Source organism: Mytilus edulis, chromosome 2 (assembly GCF_963676685.1).
Source record: "Mytilus edulis chromosome 2, xbMytEdul2.2, whole genome shotgun sequence".
NCBI lineage: Eukaryota > Metazoa > Mollusca > Bivalvia > Mytilida > Mytilidae > Mytilus > Mytilus edulis.
In genome coordinates this window covers 84,249,413-84,268,662 of record NC_092345.1, presented here as the reverse complement: position 1 = coordinate 84,268,662, position 19,250 = coordinate 84,249,413, and the positions used below count along the sequence as shown (strand labels likewise).

At 32.0% G+C, this 19,250-nt stretch overlaps 1 protein-coding gene across 1 annotated transcript; it reads left to right on the top strand.

Annotated features, from left to right (window-relative positions):
* The first annotated feature begins 7,027 nt into the window (after positions 1-7,027).
* On the top strand, positions 7,028-17,256 carry LOC139513178 (protein LSM12-like). The gene is made up of 5 exons (XM_071301458.1): positions 7,028-7,229; positions 8,373-8,506; positions 9,512-9,621; positions 10,431-10,560; positions 16,458-17,256. The coding sequence occupies exons 1-5, from the start codon at positions 7,100-7,102 to the stop codon at positions 16,539-16,541; spliced, it is 588 nt and encodes a 195-aa protein (XP_071157559.1). The 5' UTR covers positions 7,028-7,099; the 3' UTR covers positions 16,542-17,256.
* The last annotated feature ends 1,994 nt before the right edge of the window (positions 17,257-19,250 follow it).

Below are 19,250 nucleotides of genomic sequence, written 5' to 3'. Positions count from 1 at the left end.
GTATGGAACTGCTTTCTTTTCGGAAAACATGTTCGAGGGCACACTTCTCAGTCTACTACTTCTGTTATACAGTAGGATACTGAAGATTAGTTGTCGTCACTGTGAGAGGTCAAATTCATGTTCACCGATTTGACTAAATTCTCATATTGGACCAGAGACATATCTAGTTTTATTATATGTCTCTGGTTTTACTAAATTTCATTATAACCAGAGACATATAATACAATTGTAATGTATTATATGTATCTGGTATAACTATGTCTCTTGTTCGACTTGTATCTTATTAAAATGTAAATTCAAAAAAGTCTCAAAATTAATAAACAATTTACAAGAAGTAGAAGTAGAAGCTGAGACTATTATATTAGTAAAATATTCCCAGGTAAAAGAACGATGCATAAACTTAAAATTATGTATAGGCCTAAGCATTCAAGTTAACTTGTGTGTATTTTAGCAGAGACATATTTTTATATGTCTCTGATTTTAGACATGGCTAAACGCCGGAGCTATCCAACGGTTAAATATTAACAGAGACATATAATTTCGCCGAGGTGCGAATCTCTTGTATTATATGTCTCTAATATTAATTAACACAATATCACGGCTGGTAATCTACACACGCAGAACAGTTGGTTCTGCAATGAAAACCGTGAGAGGATTTTCCGGTTGTGCTTGAGTGGAGTAATTGTCACCGCTTCAAAAGGTATGTACATTTCTAAATCTCAATTTTCTTATTCAACTGATCAAAATATTGAAAATCGGAGAATGCTATGCTGTGGTGAATACTTTAACGAAGAGATACATGTATCATTCCCTGTTGTACGTAGAGTTGAACTCCTACAAAATCAGTTGTCCCACGAGAAATTGCCTAAAAAAGTGACATTTCAATTTTGAAATGGTTCTATTTACAGACCTACAAGTTCAAATTTAGTTTTTTTTCGTGCAATGGGTATGAATGTTGTTTTTGGCGGCGTATGCGCTGTCCTGTGTTGATATATAGACGTCTTAATAATTCCAAAAAACAACATTTTTCCATGAAGTCATGCGTGAGGGGATCGGTTCTGATTGAGGACATCGTGAATGCGTGAGGGGAAGTACAAACATTTTTTTTTAATCTTTGGCTTTGTGACTTTTATTGACTCAATGAATAAATGTGATCAAATCAATGCTGATTAAAAAGCACAGATTTATCCTCATACTTAAAAAGACGTAAACTGATCACTGATTCAATGAAATCAAACTATAAATTGTTTGTTCAATTTCAGAAAATGCCATTGTTCAAAGGAAAAAGGAAAAGAGGACTGAAATTGACTCTCTACAAAAAGCCATGGAGATACAAGTTATCCCCGCCCTCGAAGTGAACTAAACCCTCTGGGAACTGTAAAAATCAGTTGAAAAAAAGCTTAATGGAAAAATCATGTTGTACACATTTATGAAAGGAGTTATCTCCCCTAAATTAGTTTATTTAAAAAAAAAAGATGATTCTAAAAACATAAAATTTGATATTTGTTTAAATATTTTGATTTATACAATCAATCACCAAATACATATTCTTTATATGAATAAAGTCTAACTATTGAATTGCAAATCTGTCTCCAAATTTGCAGATGTGGGCAAATAATCGGTCTAGTTTTTACTTGTAGCAAGAAAACAAAATCGTTGACAACATTTTTTGTCTTTATTCTTCGTGAAACATATTATTAAACCTAGGTTCCTACAATTATTTCATAATCCAATCTCATAAACTTTTTTACGCACACTCACATATGTGTTTTTTCATGAACAATGTAGCCAAATTTAGGTAAGCTTCAACGACTCATAGCTTGAATATAAAGAAATGATTTGTACCTCCCCTCACGCATTCACGATGTCCTCAATCAGAACCGATCCCCTCACGCATGACTTCATGAAAAAATGTAGTTTTTGGAATTATTAAGACGTCTATCAACACAGGACAGCGCACACGCCGCCAAAAACAACATTCATACCCATTGCACGAAAAAAAACTAAATTTGAACCTGTAGGTCTGTAAATAGAACCATTTCAAAATTGAAATGTCACTTTTTTAGGCAATTTCTCGTGGGACAACTGATTTTGTAGGAGTTCAACTCTACGTACAACAGTAAATGATACATGTATCTCTTCGTTAAAGTATTCACCACAGCATAGCATTCTCCGATTTTCAATATTTTGATCAGTTGAATAAGAAAATTGAGATTTAGAAATGTACATACCTTATGAAGCGGTGACAATTACTCCACTCAAGCACAACCGGAAAATCCTCTCACGGTTTTCATTGCAGAACCAAATGTTCTGCGTGTGTAGATTACCAGCCGTGAATATAAGCAACAACATCGATATAGATATAGATGATCATAGATAGATAGCTTAGCTAACTAGTGCAATTGGGTTTCTCTAGGTCTGTTTGATTTCATATTATAGGTTAAAACAATACGTTAAGAATAGTTTTTACTTGACTTGTATGATATAAGAATGAGTTTTGTAGATCACTTGAGATGAAGTGAATCAAATGGTTTATCTTTGTTTCACTTTCAATCAAAAGCTGATATATTTTTTTCCTTTTACTGACTTTACTAGCAAGACAAGACAAGACAAGACAAGACAAGACAAGACAAGACAAGACAAGACAAGACAAGACAAGACAAGACAAGACAAGACAAGACAAGACAAGACAAGACAAGACAAGACAAGACAAGACAAGACAAGACAAGACAAGACAAGACAAGACAAGACAAGACAAGACAAGACAAGACAATTTGATTCTTTATTTAAAACCACTGTATACACATTGGGACAAAGAATGCATGAAATGATAATACATAATATACAAATTAAATTGTGCACACGACAAGATAGGACAATTTGATTCTTTAAAACCACTGTATACACATTGGGACAAAGAATGAAATAATAATACATAATATACAAATTAAATTGTGCACACGACAAGATAGGAATGTTACAATTACTATTTATATAAAATTGAGAAAGGAAATGGGGAATGTGTCGAAGCGACAACAACTCGACCATAGAGCAGACAACAGCCGAAGGCCACCAATGGGTCTTCAATGTAGCGAGAAACTCCACGGCGCACCCGTAGGCGTCCTTCAGCTGGCCCCTTAAAATATGTATACTAGTATGGACGTCATACTAAACTCCAAATTATACACAAGAAACTAAAAGTAAAAATCATACAAGACTAACAAAGGCCAGAGGCTCCTGACTTGGGACAGGCGCAAAATTGCGGCGGGGTTAAACATGTTTATGAGATATCAACCCTCCCCCTATACCTCTAGCCAATGTAGAAAAGTAAATATATACAAAAAGTTAAACAAATAGACAAAGGCTAACCAGGAAGACCTGCTACTGAATTTATAACCTTTATAAATTTGCATATATTTTTTAATTTATTTCTATGTGTTGTTTGTAATAATTTACAAAATTTAATTATATTTACTCTGTTACAATAACAATTATCCAAAAACAGTTTTCTTGAGTCGTCTAGGGATCTACAATTCAAAAGAAAGTGAAATTCATCACCTAATTCTTGACATTGACATAAATTACAATATCTCATTTCTCTATTTAAACCTATTCATCTTCATGTTTCAATTGATAATCTATGATTACCAGTTCTAAATCTACAAAATATAACCCTATATCTATCTGGTAATATATCTAAATGTTTTTCGAATTCAAACTTATGCTTATATAATTTATATGATAAACCTTTTGACGAATTACATATATCTGAACGCCAGTTTTGTTGAAATTGATCAAATAACTTATGTTTCAAACTATTACTCAGCCATTTTGTGCTAAAGCCAGTTTGTGCTAACCAGATATTACTATGACCACATGTATCAAGAATATTTTTTATAAACATAACCCATTCAGACTTACAATTATTTTGTGAATATTTTAAAAACATAAAGTTATAAAAAATGTGTGACAACTTATTTTCTTTGCCGTGGACAATTCTACACCAATAATTTACCATAAGCAGTTTAACATAGATTACCATGGGATACACATCAAGTTCACCATATACCATAAAGTTTGGAGTTGATTTCTTCAAGTTCAGTAGTAGCTTGCAAAATTTCAAATGTACTCTCTCTTTAATATCCAACTTACTGAACTCCCAAATTTCACACCCATAAAGTGAAATCGGCTTCACTATCTTATCGAACAAATCATACTGACATCTCACCGAAAGGTTATGAACTCTCCCCTTCTTAAGTACATCGTACTTGGCACTGTATGCCTTAGTCCAGCCCTGACCTCAGTGACAACAAAAAAAAAAAAAAAAAAAAAAAAGGCACTGAGGCCAGGGCTGGACTACTGTATGCCTTAGTTACTAATAAATATCTTTTTTGTACTTGCAAAACTACCTGTCCTTGGAAAAGTCAATCCCAAATATGGAATTTCTTTGACAACATCTAATTCAATATGATCAAAATAAAAATAAGGATTTTGCGATAAACGTCCACCAGAAAAAATTATAATTTTCGTTTTACTAGAATTTACACTAAGTTTCCAAAGTTTACAATATTCACTATATGTATTAAGTTTAGACTGAAGAGATTCAGCTGATTCAGCAAATAGAACTGTATCATCTGCATATAATAAAGCAAAACGTTTAATACAAATATTCATCTCATTCTCAATTTCTTAAGATATACTACTTAGTCCCAAAACATCATGTATTTGTAAAAAAGATTCCAAATCATTCAGGTATAAGGAGAATAAAAAAGGAGAGAGAAACACGCCTAGCTCATGCATAACCCATCTTTAATTAAGTGGTTCAATTGAAGTTCACATAAATACGGATTTAATGAGGTCGAATTATTCACTTGCAAGTTAATAATTCATCAGTGATGTGTCTTTGCTTTTTTTTTTTTACCAAACTGAAATAAACTAGCTGCTAAAAGCGAATTTTCATTTCATTATTTCACTTTCATTAATGATTAAACAAAACAAAACAAAAATTTCTGAATCTCGTAGCTATATTGCCCCTTTAAATTGCAGCATATTTTTCTTGTATCCATTTTAGGAGATAAACGGAAAAGGTAACCCCTACCCCTCTCACCCATTCTCCCCCTTGATTCTCCACTTAAGTCAAAGTTATCAAAGTAACAAATCTTATTAAAGTCATATGAAACCTCAAATTTCAAAAAAAAATTATACATATGTTTTTTTTATAACTAAATGGATAGTTTTCATTATAAAACATATGTACATATACTTTGATTCTGAAGAAAATTCTGTTGATTTTTCCACATTTAGATAAAGTTTACTTTTTTTCGCCGACATATTTACTTTTTAAGAGAAAGTGAATTTTTATACTCGTAATGACTGTTAGTGTATATAATGTTGGTTTTTTGTTTGTTTGTTTTTCTAATATAATATGGTGTTTTATACTAAGATATAGGTATATTGATATTGATATTTGTTATATATGTTGGTGACCATATATGTTATATAAATGTATTATTAATGTGTGTTTTACAGTTTCTCTTTTTAGAGTGGCTCTTTTATAAATTGATTTGGTAATATTATAATAATTGTGTTTTATATCAAATGTTTTAAAGAGGCGAGACACTAATAAAGCATTTGTTGTTGTTGTTGCATACTGATTCAGTGTCTGTGGGGACAACCGTTGACAAATTTTATCATTCAGAGATTCAGTGTCTGCGAGGACAACACAAATGTTATCATTCAAAAATTCAGTGTCTGCGGGGACAACACAAATTTTATCATTCAGAGATTCAGTGTCCGACTGCGGGGACAAGACAAATTTTATCATTCAGAGATTCGGTGTCTGCGGGGACAAGACACATTTTATCATTTAGAGATTCAATGTCTGCGGGGACAAGACAAATTTTATCATTTAGAGATTCAATGTCTGCGGGGACAAGACAAATTTTATCATTCAGAGATTCAGTGTCTGCGGGGACAAGACAAATTTTATCATTCAGAGATTCAGTGTATGCGGGGACAAGACAAATTTTATCATTCAGAGATTCAGTGTCTGCGGGGACAACACAAATTTTATCATTCAGATGGTGCTCAGAGCTATACAATCCGGCAAAAGAATTACAAAATAAAGCACAGGCAGAAAATGATTAGAAAAAAAAAAAAAAAAAACATGAACACACAAACCTTATTTTGGATATGCCACTGTGACCTGGAGAAATTACATAATTTTTATAGCTCTAGGTCTATGGGAGAAAACTCCTGATCGATTTTATTACATATATATTTCTTCTCCTTCAATTTTATCAAACAACAATGATATTTTCTATGATTTTCGTTCGTTCTTCAAAAGGGGAGTGTAATAAATAAGATGGGTTAAAATTTCGAAGTAACAAACAAATCTTCAGATGAAAGAATCCAAACAAATTTTATTTCATCAGATAATCTTAAAAAAAATTGAATTTAGAATTTAAATTTAACAAATGTTGAGATCTAGTATCTTTTACAACCGGACAAGAAAATGTAGTTCGTCTTCAACTGCGATCTTACATAGCTTACACTTTCTGTCTTCAGCTTTAATACCAATATACCTCCCTCTTTCGATTTCAAGATCACGACATCGGCAGCTATAGTTCTAAAGTCTTGTAATTATTTGCCTGTCTTTTTTTGAATTTATTGTTAAATATGGTTCAAACATAAAAATATTTTAAAATTTCTGTAAGTTGTTAATTTATTGCTAGATTGTATATTGATCTATATTGGTACACTTCCCAGAATTGCTTTCTAAACTAGCTAACCAACTTTCTTTAAATTTTATTGTTGGAGATTTTTTTACTTTTTTTAATAGATATGGTTTTGACTCAGTCAGGACTGGGCATGGCCATAGTTTGTACTACCCAAAAATGGTGGGATTAGAGAAACAAATTTGTGTCGGAAGCCAGTAAAAAAAAAAAAATATAAGGTAAAGTTATTCTTATTATCTGACGAAATTTTTACCGGATATTTGACCGACATTCGACTAATAGCTTAGTCTTTTTATTTCTATCGGCCAATCAGAAGTAAACAAAATATTTACTCCATATTCACTCATCTTGGTGGCAGAAAAATGAAGATTATGGCCCAAGAGGGCGAATACTTCAATATAGGAAGTATTGTGTCGTGTACGACATGTTACAATCAAAAATTGCAAGGGGAAGTTTTAGCTTTCGATGTAGAAAGTAAAATGCTTGCAATCAGTATCCTTCAATATATGACGAGTTGTTATGGAAATGATCTCGATTTTTTTCTGCGAAATTATGTTTTGTTTATAAATATCGTCCATAGGTCATCACAAACTTTCCGTATCTTTTAATGTGGCAAAACACAACGTAGTTCAAAATTGATTGTCGTATGCTTCTGAAATTACAGAATGATATTAAAAGCCTCTGTAATGTAATTTGAAAGACAAGGAATAGGATAAACATTCAGTAATAATATCCATCAGGATGTTATTTGAATGACAACTGCTCATATTTATTTAGTTTTAGACATAGTTGTTACTGAATTCTTTTAAACAATTTATTGCTACCTGCTTTTTACTTATCTGTGTCCATTTGCCAAAAAACACCTTCTCTCCCATTCATGTTCGTCACTTTGATTTTTCGCACTGAAAGTCTGTTCACATTGTTTCGAGCCCTTTTTTGTGTGTTTTATGTGTAATTTTGGTAAGTGTATTTGCTTTACATATATTTTTAATAAAGTGACACATTGACAAGTTTTTGTGTTGAACATGTTGAATAATTTTAATCATGTTTTGGTCGGTATATATAATTTGTATTGCTATAAATAATTTGTTTACATTGGGTTTTTTTATTTGTTGAATTGTCAGCTACATCAGTACCAATCATTTATTTCCATGAGTAAAGCAGAATGAGGTGCTAACATGTACTTATATACATATATATGTATATAATATATGTTGGTGTTGTATATATATAAAACTATCAGTTAAGATACAGGACATTTATTTCTGTATGAAAATAAGCTTGAAGGTACACTACATGTATAAGGGTAAAGAAGAACACAAGTTATATTATTTTATTTATTTTTTATTCATCCTAATATCTTACATCTAACAATTATTCAAAAGAAACATCATCAATATCAAGTTAACAACAGTAATAAGATTTAAGTTGAGGAAAATTTAAAGATATTGCCAGGAATATATACTTAAAAAAAATATCTACTAATCCCACTGGAATTTTAATAAAAATTTACTTGCCACTGTGTATTGTCTTGGAAAGAAACTTGAATTTCAACCATACAAAATATAAAAATACTATGTATGTTAAGTTGTTAACCCACTATCATTTCTTGTATATTCCTTAACTGTTTGTTAGAATCATCTGCTGCCAGCGGTAAACACAATGTCCATGATGTTCGCATGGTAAATCTCAATTATTGTAGTGAAGTTAAAGTTGTTAAAGAATCTGATGACCCTCCACCTGCACTGCCTAACTTGAGTTTACAGAAGGTATTTAGCTAGAATTCTGTATAATAACATAATTGTAGTCAGTCTGTAGTAGGCTATACATGTAAATACAAACTGCAGTATACTGAAATATTTTCAGCAAACACATACTTGAAGCAAAATTTTACTCAGTGCACTTTAAGAAATATCTTGTGTACTTGCTGTTTGTAAGCTCAGCCTCAGAAAAAGTTATTTCCATAGGAAGAGAAATTGAAATGAAAATATATTTCCTCAGTATTGTGTCTGTAAAATCATGAATGGATTGCACCAAATAATCATATAACAAATAAAAAGAAAAAAGCTTGAGAATTTAGCACATTTAGCCACTTCAACAAATCATCAAGTTATTTTAGCAGTATAAAAGTGAAATGGCCAAATACAAAAAATTGTGGTTTAAAAAAAAGTGTATTTTAGTGGGTATGTGATTTTATAGATTTACTAAAGTCTGCATACAAGCCTATAGAAAATTTGTACATCAATTACCATTTTAACAAGTGGTTCAATAGGCCTGTACCCACGAAATCCACTGAAATTGGTATCCAATGAATAATAATGAAGTAACAATCATGACAGTAGGCAGTCACTTTCCAGACATTTTTTTGTACCTCAGTGGAAAAAACCAGTCCATTTCACCAAACATTTTTCAACAATTAGAGACATTTATTCAAGATGACAACTCAGTTCTAAAAGAACACCCCCTGTAATGTAGAATTTTAGATTTGGCATGTGACATTGATATCACCAAAGGTTCAACTTTATATGACTTAACCTTTTTGTTCCAAATTCTGAACTTTATCATAGTGACATTTGAATGCTTGTTAAAGAACCAAAATATTTTAACTGTTCTGATATATGATCTAGTTACTGGGACATTATTATCAACATAAGACACACTTGCATTGGCTTTGCATGAGTACAGCTAATGCAGGGACTTTTTTACTCACGCTGGTGCATGAACATGTTTAAATCCAAAAATTTTGTTTAATTTTATTGTACTTATATTTTCAGTTGAATAACAGACTAAATGCAAGTAAAGAAGAGAAACGGAAACGTATTAACTACATTGGTATTGGTGTTTCTGATGAAGCACAAAAAGTGTTTAACTCTATTGTTAAAACGTAAGTCATTAACATTAATTTTACTTTTTAGTTTATTGGTTGCCTCATCAATGTAAAGAAACTGGAGAAGTTGTCGAGGCATTTTGGAGACTGTTTGTGTACAGGTTTTAAAAGAACTGATAACTGAACAGCAGTATATTTTGTGCATGATTGAAATGTTTTATATGCAAATTCAAACTCCGGTAGAAACAATGGATTTTTGACATACTATTATATGTTAGTGTCCAAATGAACATGATTGCCGTTGTTACTAGACTTAAAAAATAACTTTAAACAGGATGTATTTGATAGGAAATGCTTATTTGAAATTTAAAGCAGGAATCACAAATTCAAATGAATACAATTGATGGCTTGCATTTCAATATTTTGTCTTGCTTTGGTAAGCTATTCATAGACATATATTAATTTCTGACCTCTATGACCCTGGTATTCACAGAGTGCAACAGTATTGCTAGCTAGTACAAAATAGAGAGGCACAACAAGTACACTCCTCTTCTAGTTCATTCATGCACTATGCATTTCTATTGAAATTTTGTAATTCAGTCCTCTACAAATGTGGCAGCAACTTTAATGAGGGATATTCTGGTATTTAAAACATTTGCTATCCTTCAAATCAATATTCAGGGTTTAGATCAAATCTATTATTTTATCTTCTCTAGATATTTGCTGTTGATTCATTCTAATCGTAAAATCATTACAAAAATCAACTAAAGTATTTACATTGATTGGATTGGATGTTTCTGATAAACTATATCTTAGTTATTTATTCTTCGATACATACATATTTTTAAATGTTAAGAATATTGCAGGTTGGCAGAGTCCAGATGGGAAGGTAAAAATATAATTGTGATGGAAGAAGTGACTATACGACCTCCTTATGGAGTAGATGATTGCCAAGGAAAACAAGGAAGTCAAGTACTCAATCATGTTAGAAAAATAGTAAGTTATTTATCAAAGACAACTTGAATATTTCTGATTCTGTAACAACTTTGTATGGCCTGTCTGAGAAGACAGGGGCATTAAGAGTTAACCTTTTACCATCAGCTTTTCTGTCTTTACTTACCTCAGTCTTTTCATCTGTCTGTTCCATTTTCAAAGCTTCAGCAGGTGCATTTGTGTCATCAAACACATTTTTAGCTCACCTGGCCCGAAGGGCCAAGTGAGCTTTTCTCATCACTTGGCGTCCGTCGTCCGTCGTCGTCCGTCGTCGTTAACTTTTACAAAAATCTTCTCCTCTGAAACTACTGGGCCAAATCAAACCAAACTTGGCCACAATCATCATTGGGGTATCTAGTTTAAAAAATGTGTGGCGTGACCCGGTCAACCAACCAAGATGGCCGCCACGGCTAAAAATAGAACATAGGGGTAAAATGCAGTTTTTGGCTTATAACTCAAAAACCAAAGCATTTAGAGCAAATCTGACATGGGGTAAAAATGTTTATCAGGTCAAGATCTATCTGCCCTGAAATTTTCAGATGAATCGGTCAATCGGTTGTTGGGTTGCTGCCCCTGAATTGGTAATTTTGAAGAAATTTTGCTGTTTTTGGTTATTATCTTGAATATTATTATAGTTAGAGATAAACTGTAAACAGCAATAATGTTCAGCAAAGTAAGATCTACAAATAAGTCAACATGACCAAAATGGTCAGTTGACCCGTTTAGGAGTTATTGCCCTTTATAGTCAATTTTTAACCATTTTTCGTTAATTAAAGTAATCTTTTACAAAAATCTTCTCCTCTGAAACTACTTGGCCAAATAAATCCAAACTTGGCCACAATCATCTTTGGGGTATCTAGTTTAAAAAATGTGTGGCGTGACCTGGTCAACCAACCAAGATGGCCGCCACGGCTAAAAATAGAACAAAGGGGTAAAATGCAGTTTTTGGCTTATAACTCAAAAACCAAAGCATTTTGAGGAAATCTGACATGGAATAAAAATGTTTATCAGGTCAAGATCTATCTGCCCTAAAATTTTCAGATGAATCGGTCAATCGGTTGTTGGGTTGCTGCCCCTGAATTGGTAATTTTGAGGAAATTTTGCTGTTTTTGGTTATTATCTTGAATATTATTATAGAAAGAGATAAACTGTAAACAGCAATAATGTTCAGCAAAGTAAGATCTACAAATAAGTCAACATGACCAAAATGGTCAGTTGACCCGTTTAGGAGTTATTGCCCTTTATAGTCAATTTTTAACCATTTTTCGTAAATTAAAGTAATCTTTTACAAAAATCTTCTCCTCTGAAACTACTTGGCCAAATTAATCCAAACTTGGCCACAATCATCTTTGGGGTATCTAGTTTAAAAAATGTGTGGCGTGACCTGGTCAACCAACCAAGATGGCCGCCACCGCTAAAAATAGAACATAGGGGTAAAATGCAGTTTTTGGCTTATAACTCAAAAACCAAAGCATTTTGAGGAAATCTGACATGGGGTAAAAATGTTTATCAGGTCAAGAACTATCTGCCCTGAAATTTTCAGATGAATCGGTCAATCGGTTGTTGGGTTGCTGCCCCTGAATTGGTAATTTTGAAGAAATTTTGCTGTTTTTGGTTATTATCTTGAATATTATTATAGTTAGAGATAAACTGTAAACAGCAATAATGTTCAGCAAAGTAAGATCTACAAATAAGTCAACATGACCTAAATGGTCAATTGACCCCTTAAGGAGTTATTGCCCTTTATAGTCAATTTTTAACAATTTTCATTAATTTGGTAAATTTATGTAAATTTTTACCAAATATAGTTCTCTGTTACTAATGGGCAAAGTTCATGATAGATATAATTGTAAGAAGCAAAATCGTTCAGTAAAGTAAGAACTTCAAACACATCACCATCACCAAAATACAATTTTGTCATGAATCCATTTGTGTCCTTTGTTTAATATGCACATAGACCAAGGTGAGCGACACAGGCTCTTTAGAGCCTCTAGTTCTTTTAATTTATAAATGTTTCATGGGAATCTAGTCCCTACAAAATATGCCCTAAACTTGCATCATTAGATGAAAATCCTATACAGCCATTTGGACTATAATTAGTAAACTTAAATTACCTTTGTTACATTAAGTTATGATGGAAGGATTTAAGTACGATGTACTATTAACAACAATCTGATGATATATGTCAAAATGTGTACATGAATCTATTCAAAGTTTAGATTTTTCTACCCTGTATACCACATTGCCTCACAATCTCATTAAGAAAAAATTCACACACCTAATTAAATGGGCATTCAAAAAATCAGAATGTGAATATATATGTTCAAACTCTTTTAGGTCATTTTTTAGTAGCAATAAACAAAAAAACTATGTTAATTGGACATGCTTTGATACTATATATGCCCTTGAATTTTTACTAGATAACATTTTTGTTCGCTTTGGGGATTCCGTATATCGTCAGATTATCTGAATTCCAATGGGGACTAACTGTGCACCACTTATTGCGGACCTCTTTTTGTATTGTTATGAGTTGCAATTTATGACAAAAATAAGCAAAGACCCATCACAGTGTTTTCCTTTTTTCACTAAGGTAAGGTGGGTGTTTTAAAAAAATCACTTGCAACCGGGTGGGTTTTTTTTAAATGTCCAACCGAGTTTTTTATTTATTTACTGTGGGTGCACGTGCACGTGGGGGTCACAAAAATAAAGATTAGTATAATATTCACATTTAATGGAGTTAACAAACATAAATAGAAGTAGTCATATTAATTGTCAAATATTCTTTGATTTGATTTTTTTCAACAATTTATCTCTTTTTTCTCTTCTTTCATTTACAATTTTATGCATCAGCATGGATTTAACAACAACAGACTTAAGTTCTTTGTTTCTTTGTCCATACTTTTTGATATTATTTATCAAAATATGTCTCTTTTTTAAATTTCCCCAGACTTTAAGTGCTTCCTTAAAATCAAATTCATCTTCATTAGGCCCCATGCTAGCAACAATATTTTACAAGGATTAATGATGGTGTCTCATAATGCATCCTTGTAAAATATTGTTGCTACATTTTAAGTCTGTTCCTGAGTAATGTTTTTATTCTAGCCATGGTACTAAATCCTCTTTCACATTTGAAGTCTTACTCATATTTGTCTTCACTTCAGTGTCTTTTCCGTTGTTTGGTTGATTTTTGTTCAATTTCCACAACTTCAACATTACTATCAATTTTATTTAACTTATTTGGTCTGGTATTTTCTTTATCATCATCATCATCTGCATTTCTTTTTCCCCCGATTGATAAATGAGAACATTGAAATTTGACAATTAGACGCCATCTTTGTCAATGAAAACAAATCAGGGAGGCACGATTAGTATTCAAATTTTAACAGTAAGGAACCGAAAAAAAATCCGGAATTTGAAAAAAAAAGCCGACCACCTCCTAAAATTGAAAGGTGGTCGGCTTTCAAAAGAAGGTGGTTGGCACACCCGGCTTAAATGCCGAATGGAAAACACTGCATCAAAACAACATCTGATAAACAAATTTAATAATACTTTTAGATATTTGGATGATATTTTGGCTCTCAATAATGACGACTTCAGTATGTATATTAATGAAATTTATCCTGCTGAACTTACTTTAAATAAAGCTAATACTAACAATGACCACTGCCCTTTCCTCGATCTTGATATCTATATCACTAACGGAAAGCTGAATACTAAAATTTATGATAAAAGGGATGATTTTTCATTTCCTATCGTTAATTACCCGTTTTTAGATGGTGACGTTCCCTTGTCACCATCTTACGGTGTTTATATATCTCAACTTGTACGATTCGCTCGTGTATGTAACAATGTTTTAGATTTTAACGAGAGAAATTTATGTATTACTGAAAAATTATTACACCAGGGTTTTTTGATATCACAAACTAGTCAAAACATTTACTAAATTTTATCATCGGTATAAAGACATCATTCGTAAATATAACTCAACATGCAGACTTCTTATACGTTCAGGTATTTCACATCCAATTTTTTATGGAAATATTCTTTATAAAGCACAAAGGTGTCAGTATTCACCTCAGAAACTTAAAAAACCTTTGAATAGACTTATTAAGAAGGGATATAATTACGATACTGTTGTCAAGTCATTAAAGATTGCATATTTTGGCGTTAATATTGAGTCACTGATAAGGTCTTTGCGTCGGAACTAAACACATTTATTCTAAAAACAGTTGTTGGCATGACACGGGTTATGTTCTTCTCATATATGTTATGATGGTATGATACTAAACCCCTAACGGGAAGGATTGTGCCTGATGTACATATGATGAAATCATAATCTTTCAGTCAGTTTAATTGAAGTCTGGAGCTGGCATGTCAGTTAACTGCTAGTAGTCTGTTGTTATTTATGTATTATTGTCATTTTGTTTATTTTCTTTGGTTACATCTTCTGACATCAGACTCGGACTTCTCTTGAACTGAATTTTAATGTACGTATTGTTATGCGTTTACTTTTCTACATTGGTTAGAGGTATAGGGGGAGGGTTGAGATCTCACAAACATGTTTAACCCCGCCGCATTTTTGCGCCTGTCCCAAGTCAGGAGCCTCTGGCCTTTGTTAGTCTTGTATTATTTTAATTTTAGTTTCTTGTGTACAATTTGGAAATTAATATGGCGTTCATTATCACTGAACTAGTATATATTTGTTTAGGGGCCAGCTGAAGGACGTCTCCGGGTGCGGGAATTTCTCGCTACATTGAAGACCTGTTGGTGACCTTCTGCTGTTGTTTTTTATTTGGTCGGGTTGTTGTCTCTTTGACACATTCCCCATTTCCATTCTCAATTTTATGTGTCATCTTTATTTAAGTTTCTCTGTCTTCTCAAATTTCTTATTTGTGCATTTTCCTGTATTATGCTAATGTTTCTCACAGAGTCTAGTATTATTGGAAAAGTGCTGTTACAAATCATTTTGTTGTCAATTTGCTGACATTCAATATTTTCATATTTTACCACATATGTGCATTCAAAACGTGTGAAGAATGTTATATAAACGAACAATATATATGGTATACAGCATCAAAAGACAACCACTAAATTACAGTCTCCTGACAGGCACATACAGAAAATCAGGGGTTAAACCTAGTTTGTTTGCCCCATACCCTCCACCTAACCTGGGACAATAATGTAATTGCACAACTTAAGAATAAACAATGCAAAATGAAATGAGGAAAAAAAACACAATTCCATATCTGATATACAATTAGACTGGTCTGAAATTTAATGGCCTTTGTCCCTGACCTCTTTCATGGTTTGACGACCATTTAAAATAAAAGTCTAGATTTTAGCTGAGCTATGTGAACTGTTGTCATATCTTCATCTTGGCAACTGTCAACATAGTTCAATCATCTTCTCTAAAACTACTGAACCAATTTCAACCAAGCTTAGCTTAATAGGAATCTTGAGATGTCTTTACTATAGACTTTGTTTATTGTCCCAGAAACCAAGAAACATGACAGTTGGCCATATAGGTAAAATACAATTTATTTAATCTTCAAAAGTATAATAGATACAAGAAAAATTATCAGATGATTTATGGTAGGGCTTTATCAAACTCAGCCTGATGGGCCTCGGTGGCCAAGTGGTCTAGGTAGTTACTACTGTAATCACTAGCCAGTCAACAATGAGGTTGTGAGTTCTGATCCTGCTTGTGCATGTGCACTAGACTCTAATCTTAATTGACTAGGATTGTCAGTTTTTCTATGGAAGGTTAGTGGTTTTCTCTGCGAACTCCAGCTTCTTCCACCAATAAAATAAACTGTCAGCCACTAAATAGCCTAAAAGTGGCATTGAAACAATAAAAATCAAAATCAAATACTAAGCCTGATGTTTATTTCTATTTACAGATACAAAAGCATGTAGCTGATGAGGCTCAGAGAGATCAAAGAAAATCAATGTCACCATCCACAGTTACCAGTCTCAAATCATGAACAAAGGGAGATAACTTTCGTTAAATTGACTCAATTGTAATGAACAAGGTTTTGATAATTTGAAACATAACATTTATCAGCATTTTTTTTTTTATAAAAACCTTGTTTATAAAAAATCCACAAATAAATGTGGGATTGCCTTATTTATACATGAGGATAAAATATTTAAACCAATGAAACAAAGCTTTATTTTTATTTGAATGATGAATATAACATATAAATTACAAAAAAGATTGGTTTTAATAAATTTTAGGAACATCTGTGTGTATGCAACTTGAAGATTTGTAAGAGATATTATTTGTAAGAGATGTTTTGATACAATACTAAAAGTGTTCAATTTTACATTGTTATAATGCTCCATTCTTTATTAGAAATAAGATCATTTTATAGGAGAGATAAAAGAAATTAGTTTTACAGGAATTTCCCCTCCCAAAAATTTTTTCAGAAAAGTATTGCTTATTGAAATGTTTCTAGGTTACTGTGACTTTGTGTACTAACACAGGTGGAACCTGTATGAATACTTGTTTCATTCTAAAAGGTCTTACAGAGAATAACAGCACCTTTCTTGAAGCAAGTATGGCAAAATTTTCAGTCTTCATGCTAAAAATGCTCAGGCATCAAAAGTTGAATGAATATAATACAATGGGGTTTCACTCATCATGTTATTTCCCTTCAACACACTCTTGATTTATTCTGTAAACGTGAATCTTTGTTACATTTTTTAAAAAAAATGCTTTTCTTAAAATATGACTAAATAAAGGATACAGGATACAATCTTTTGGTAATAGATTATAAGTCATTTAATGATTTTAATAATGAAGATGTAAGCATTTGTCAATCTTAGAAAATATTTTTTAAGGCAAACAGCCTATTTTCTTAGGTAAACAGATCTTGCATCCACCATAATTTATTTCCAAGAAATATATAAGTAAAAGAATATTGAAAATGTTTATCTTATTACTTTGAGATGTTATTTAGCCAGGAGTTCAAAGTAGATGTTTCTTCTTTATATCTGATGGCTTTTGGGTTAATGATAAATTTTCTGTGTTTAACCTACATTAGATAATGGATTTCAACATATACCAAAAAAGTTGTTATTATAAAACAGAAAGGTTAAGAATGTCCCATAGTTGACTTTGAGCATTAAGTTTTGCTATCCATTGATATCTGTTATATGGGGTTTACGCCATATGGACAAGTCTTTTTATTTTTCATATGAAATGTTTGGGAATAAATTAATTTTAAACTGTAAAAGATATATTAAAAAGACAAGATATTTTTTTTGTCACCTAAGCTTGTGAAAATGTATGTGTTTACTGGGCAAAACTAATTTTTAAAAGCAGATCATATAAGAAAGAAGAAAAACAAGAATGAAAAACCTCAAAAACCAGAATGGCCCTATAAATCCAATAGAACACTTTACTGTATAAAAAAAAGTTAAAAATACAAGAGATTCAATATTTATTATAGCATATTTGATATCCTGAAATTTTCAAGAGATACAAAAATGTTTTTAACATTGAAATACATTGGGGGTAAAACAAACAATAATTCCAACATATAGTTGAAAAAATCAAAACAGGCTGTATTTCATTCTGACAATAAATCATAAGACAAATTTATTTGGAGATATTGATGAAATACAGTTCCAAGAAAACAAGCATTCATTGAGATATGCTTTAAGATATTTTTTGAGAGAGTAATAGTGTTTAAAGCTCTTTTTGAACTGGGGATGGGGGTGGGGTTGAGATGTATCTGAGTAAATTGAAAAGAGTTGTCTTGAGTCAAATAATGATTGAAGAAGACTGAATAAAGAAAGAATTCCCAATGGGAACAGTTTCTTTTTGTTTTTGTATATGCCAGCCAGCTACAGTTATTTAATAGTGTTTCAGTCTGTCACCCAATGTCTAGCACTAACTTAAATATTTTAAAACTATTTGTATAAAGCTTTATATAATATTTCAAAAGATAAATGACCTGGATGCTTCATATCATATATGCATATACCTTATGTTACTAAGTTTCCATCTGTCATATGTCCATTGTCTTTGACCTCATTTTCATGTCTCAGTGACTGCTTGAAGAAAATTAGATTTTTGTTGTGTGAATTTCTCACTTATTATGATAAATAGTTGTAGGATATCTATATTTGGTATATAGGTTCCTTGCAATATCTACATGTCAGCCAGAAAAGGTTCACCTGACCTTGATCTCATTTCATGGATCAGTGATCAAGGTCCGAGTATTATGATAAGGTCCATTTATCAAAAATAATAAGCAGTGGATCAGCTATATGTGGTGTATGGAATGAATGTATTGGGTACATGTCAGTCTGGCAGGTTTCATCTCACCTTGACCTCATGTTAATGGTTCATAGTTCAATGTTAAGTTTTTGTGCTTAGGTCTTTTTTTAAGAACTACAAGCAATAGGCCAACTATATTCGGTGTATGAAATGATAGAAATAACATGTCAGTCTGGCAGGTATTGTCTGACTTTGACTTTATTTTATTTTCATGGTTCATTTGTCAGTGTTGAGTTTTGGTATGGGGTTTTTTCAAAAAATATAATACAAGGTCAGCTATATTTGGTGTATGGATTAACTGTATAAAGGTGTACTAAGAACATGTCCATCTGGCAGGTATAATCTGACCTTGATCTTATCATTGCTCATTGCTCAATCTTAAGTTTTTGTGTTATAATCTGTTTTA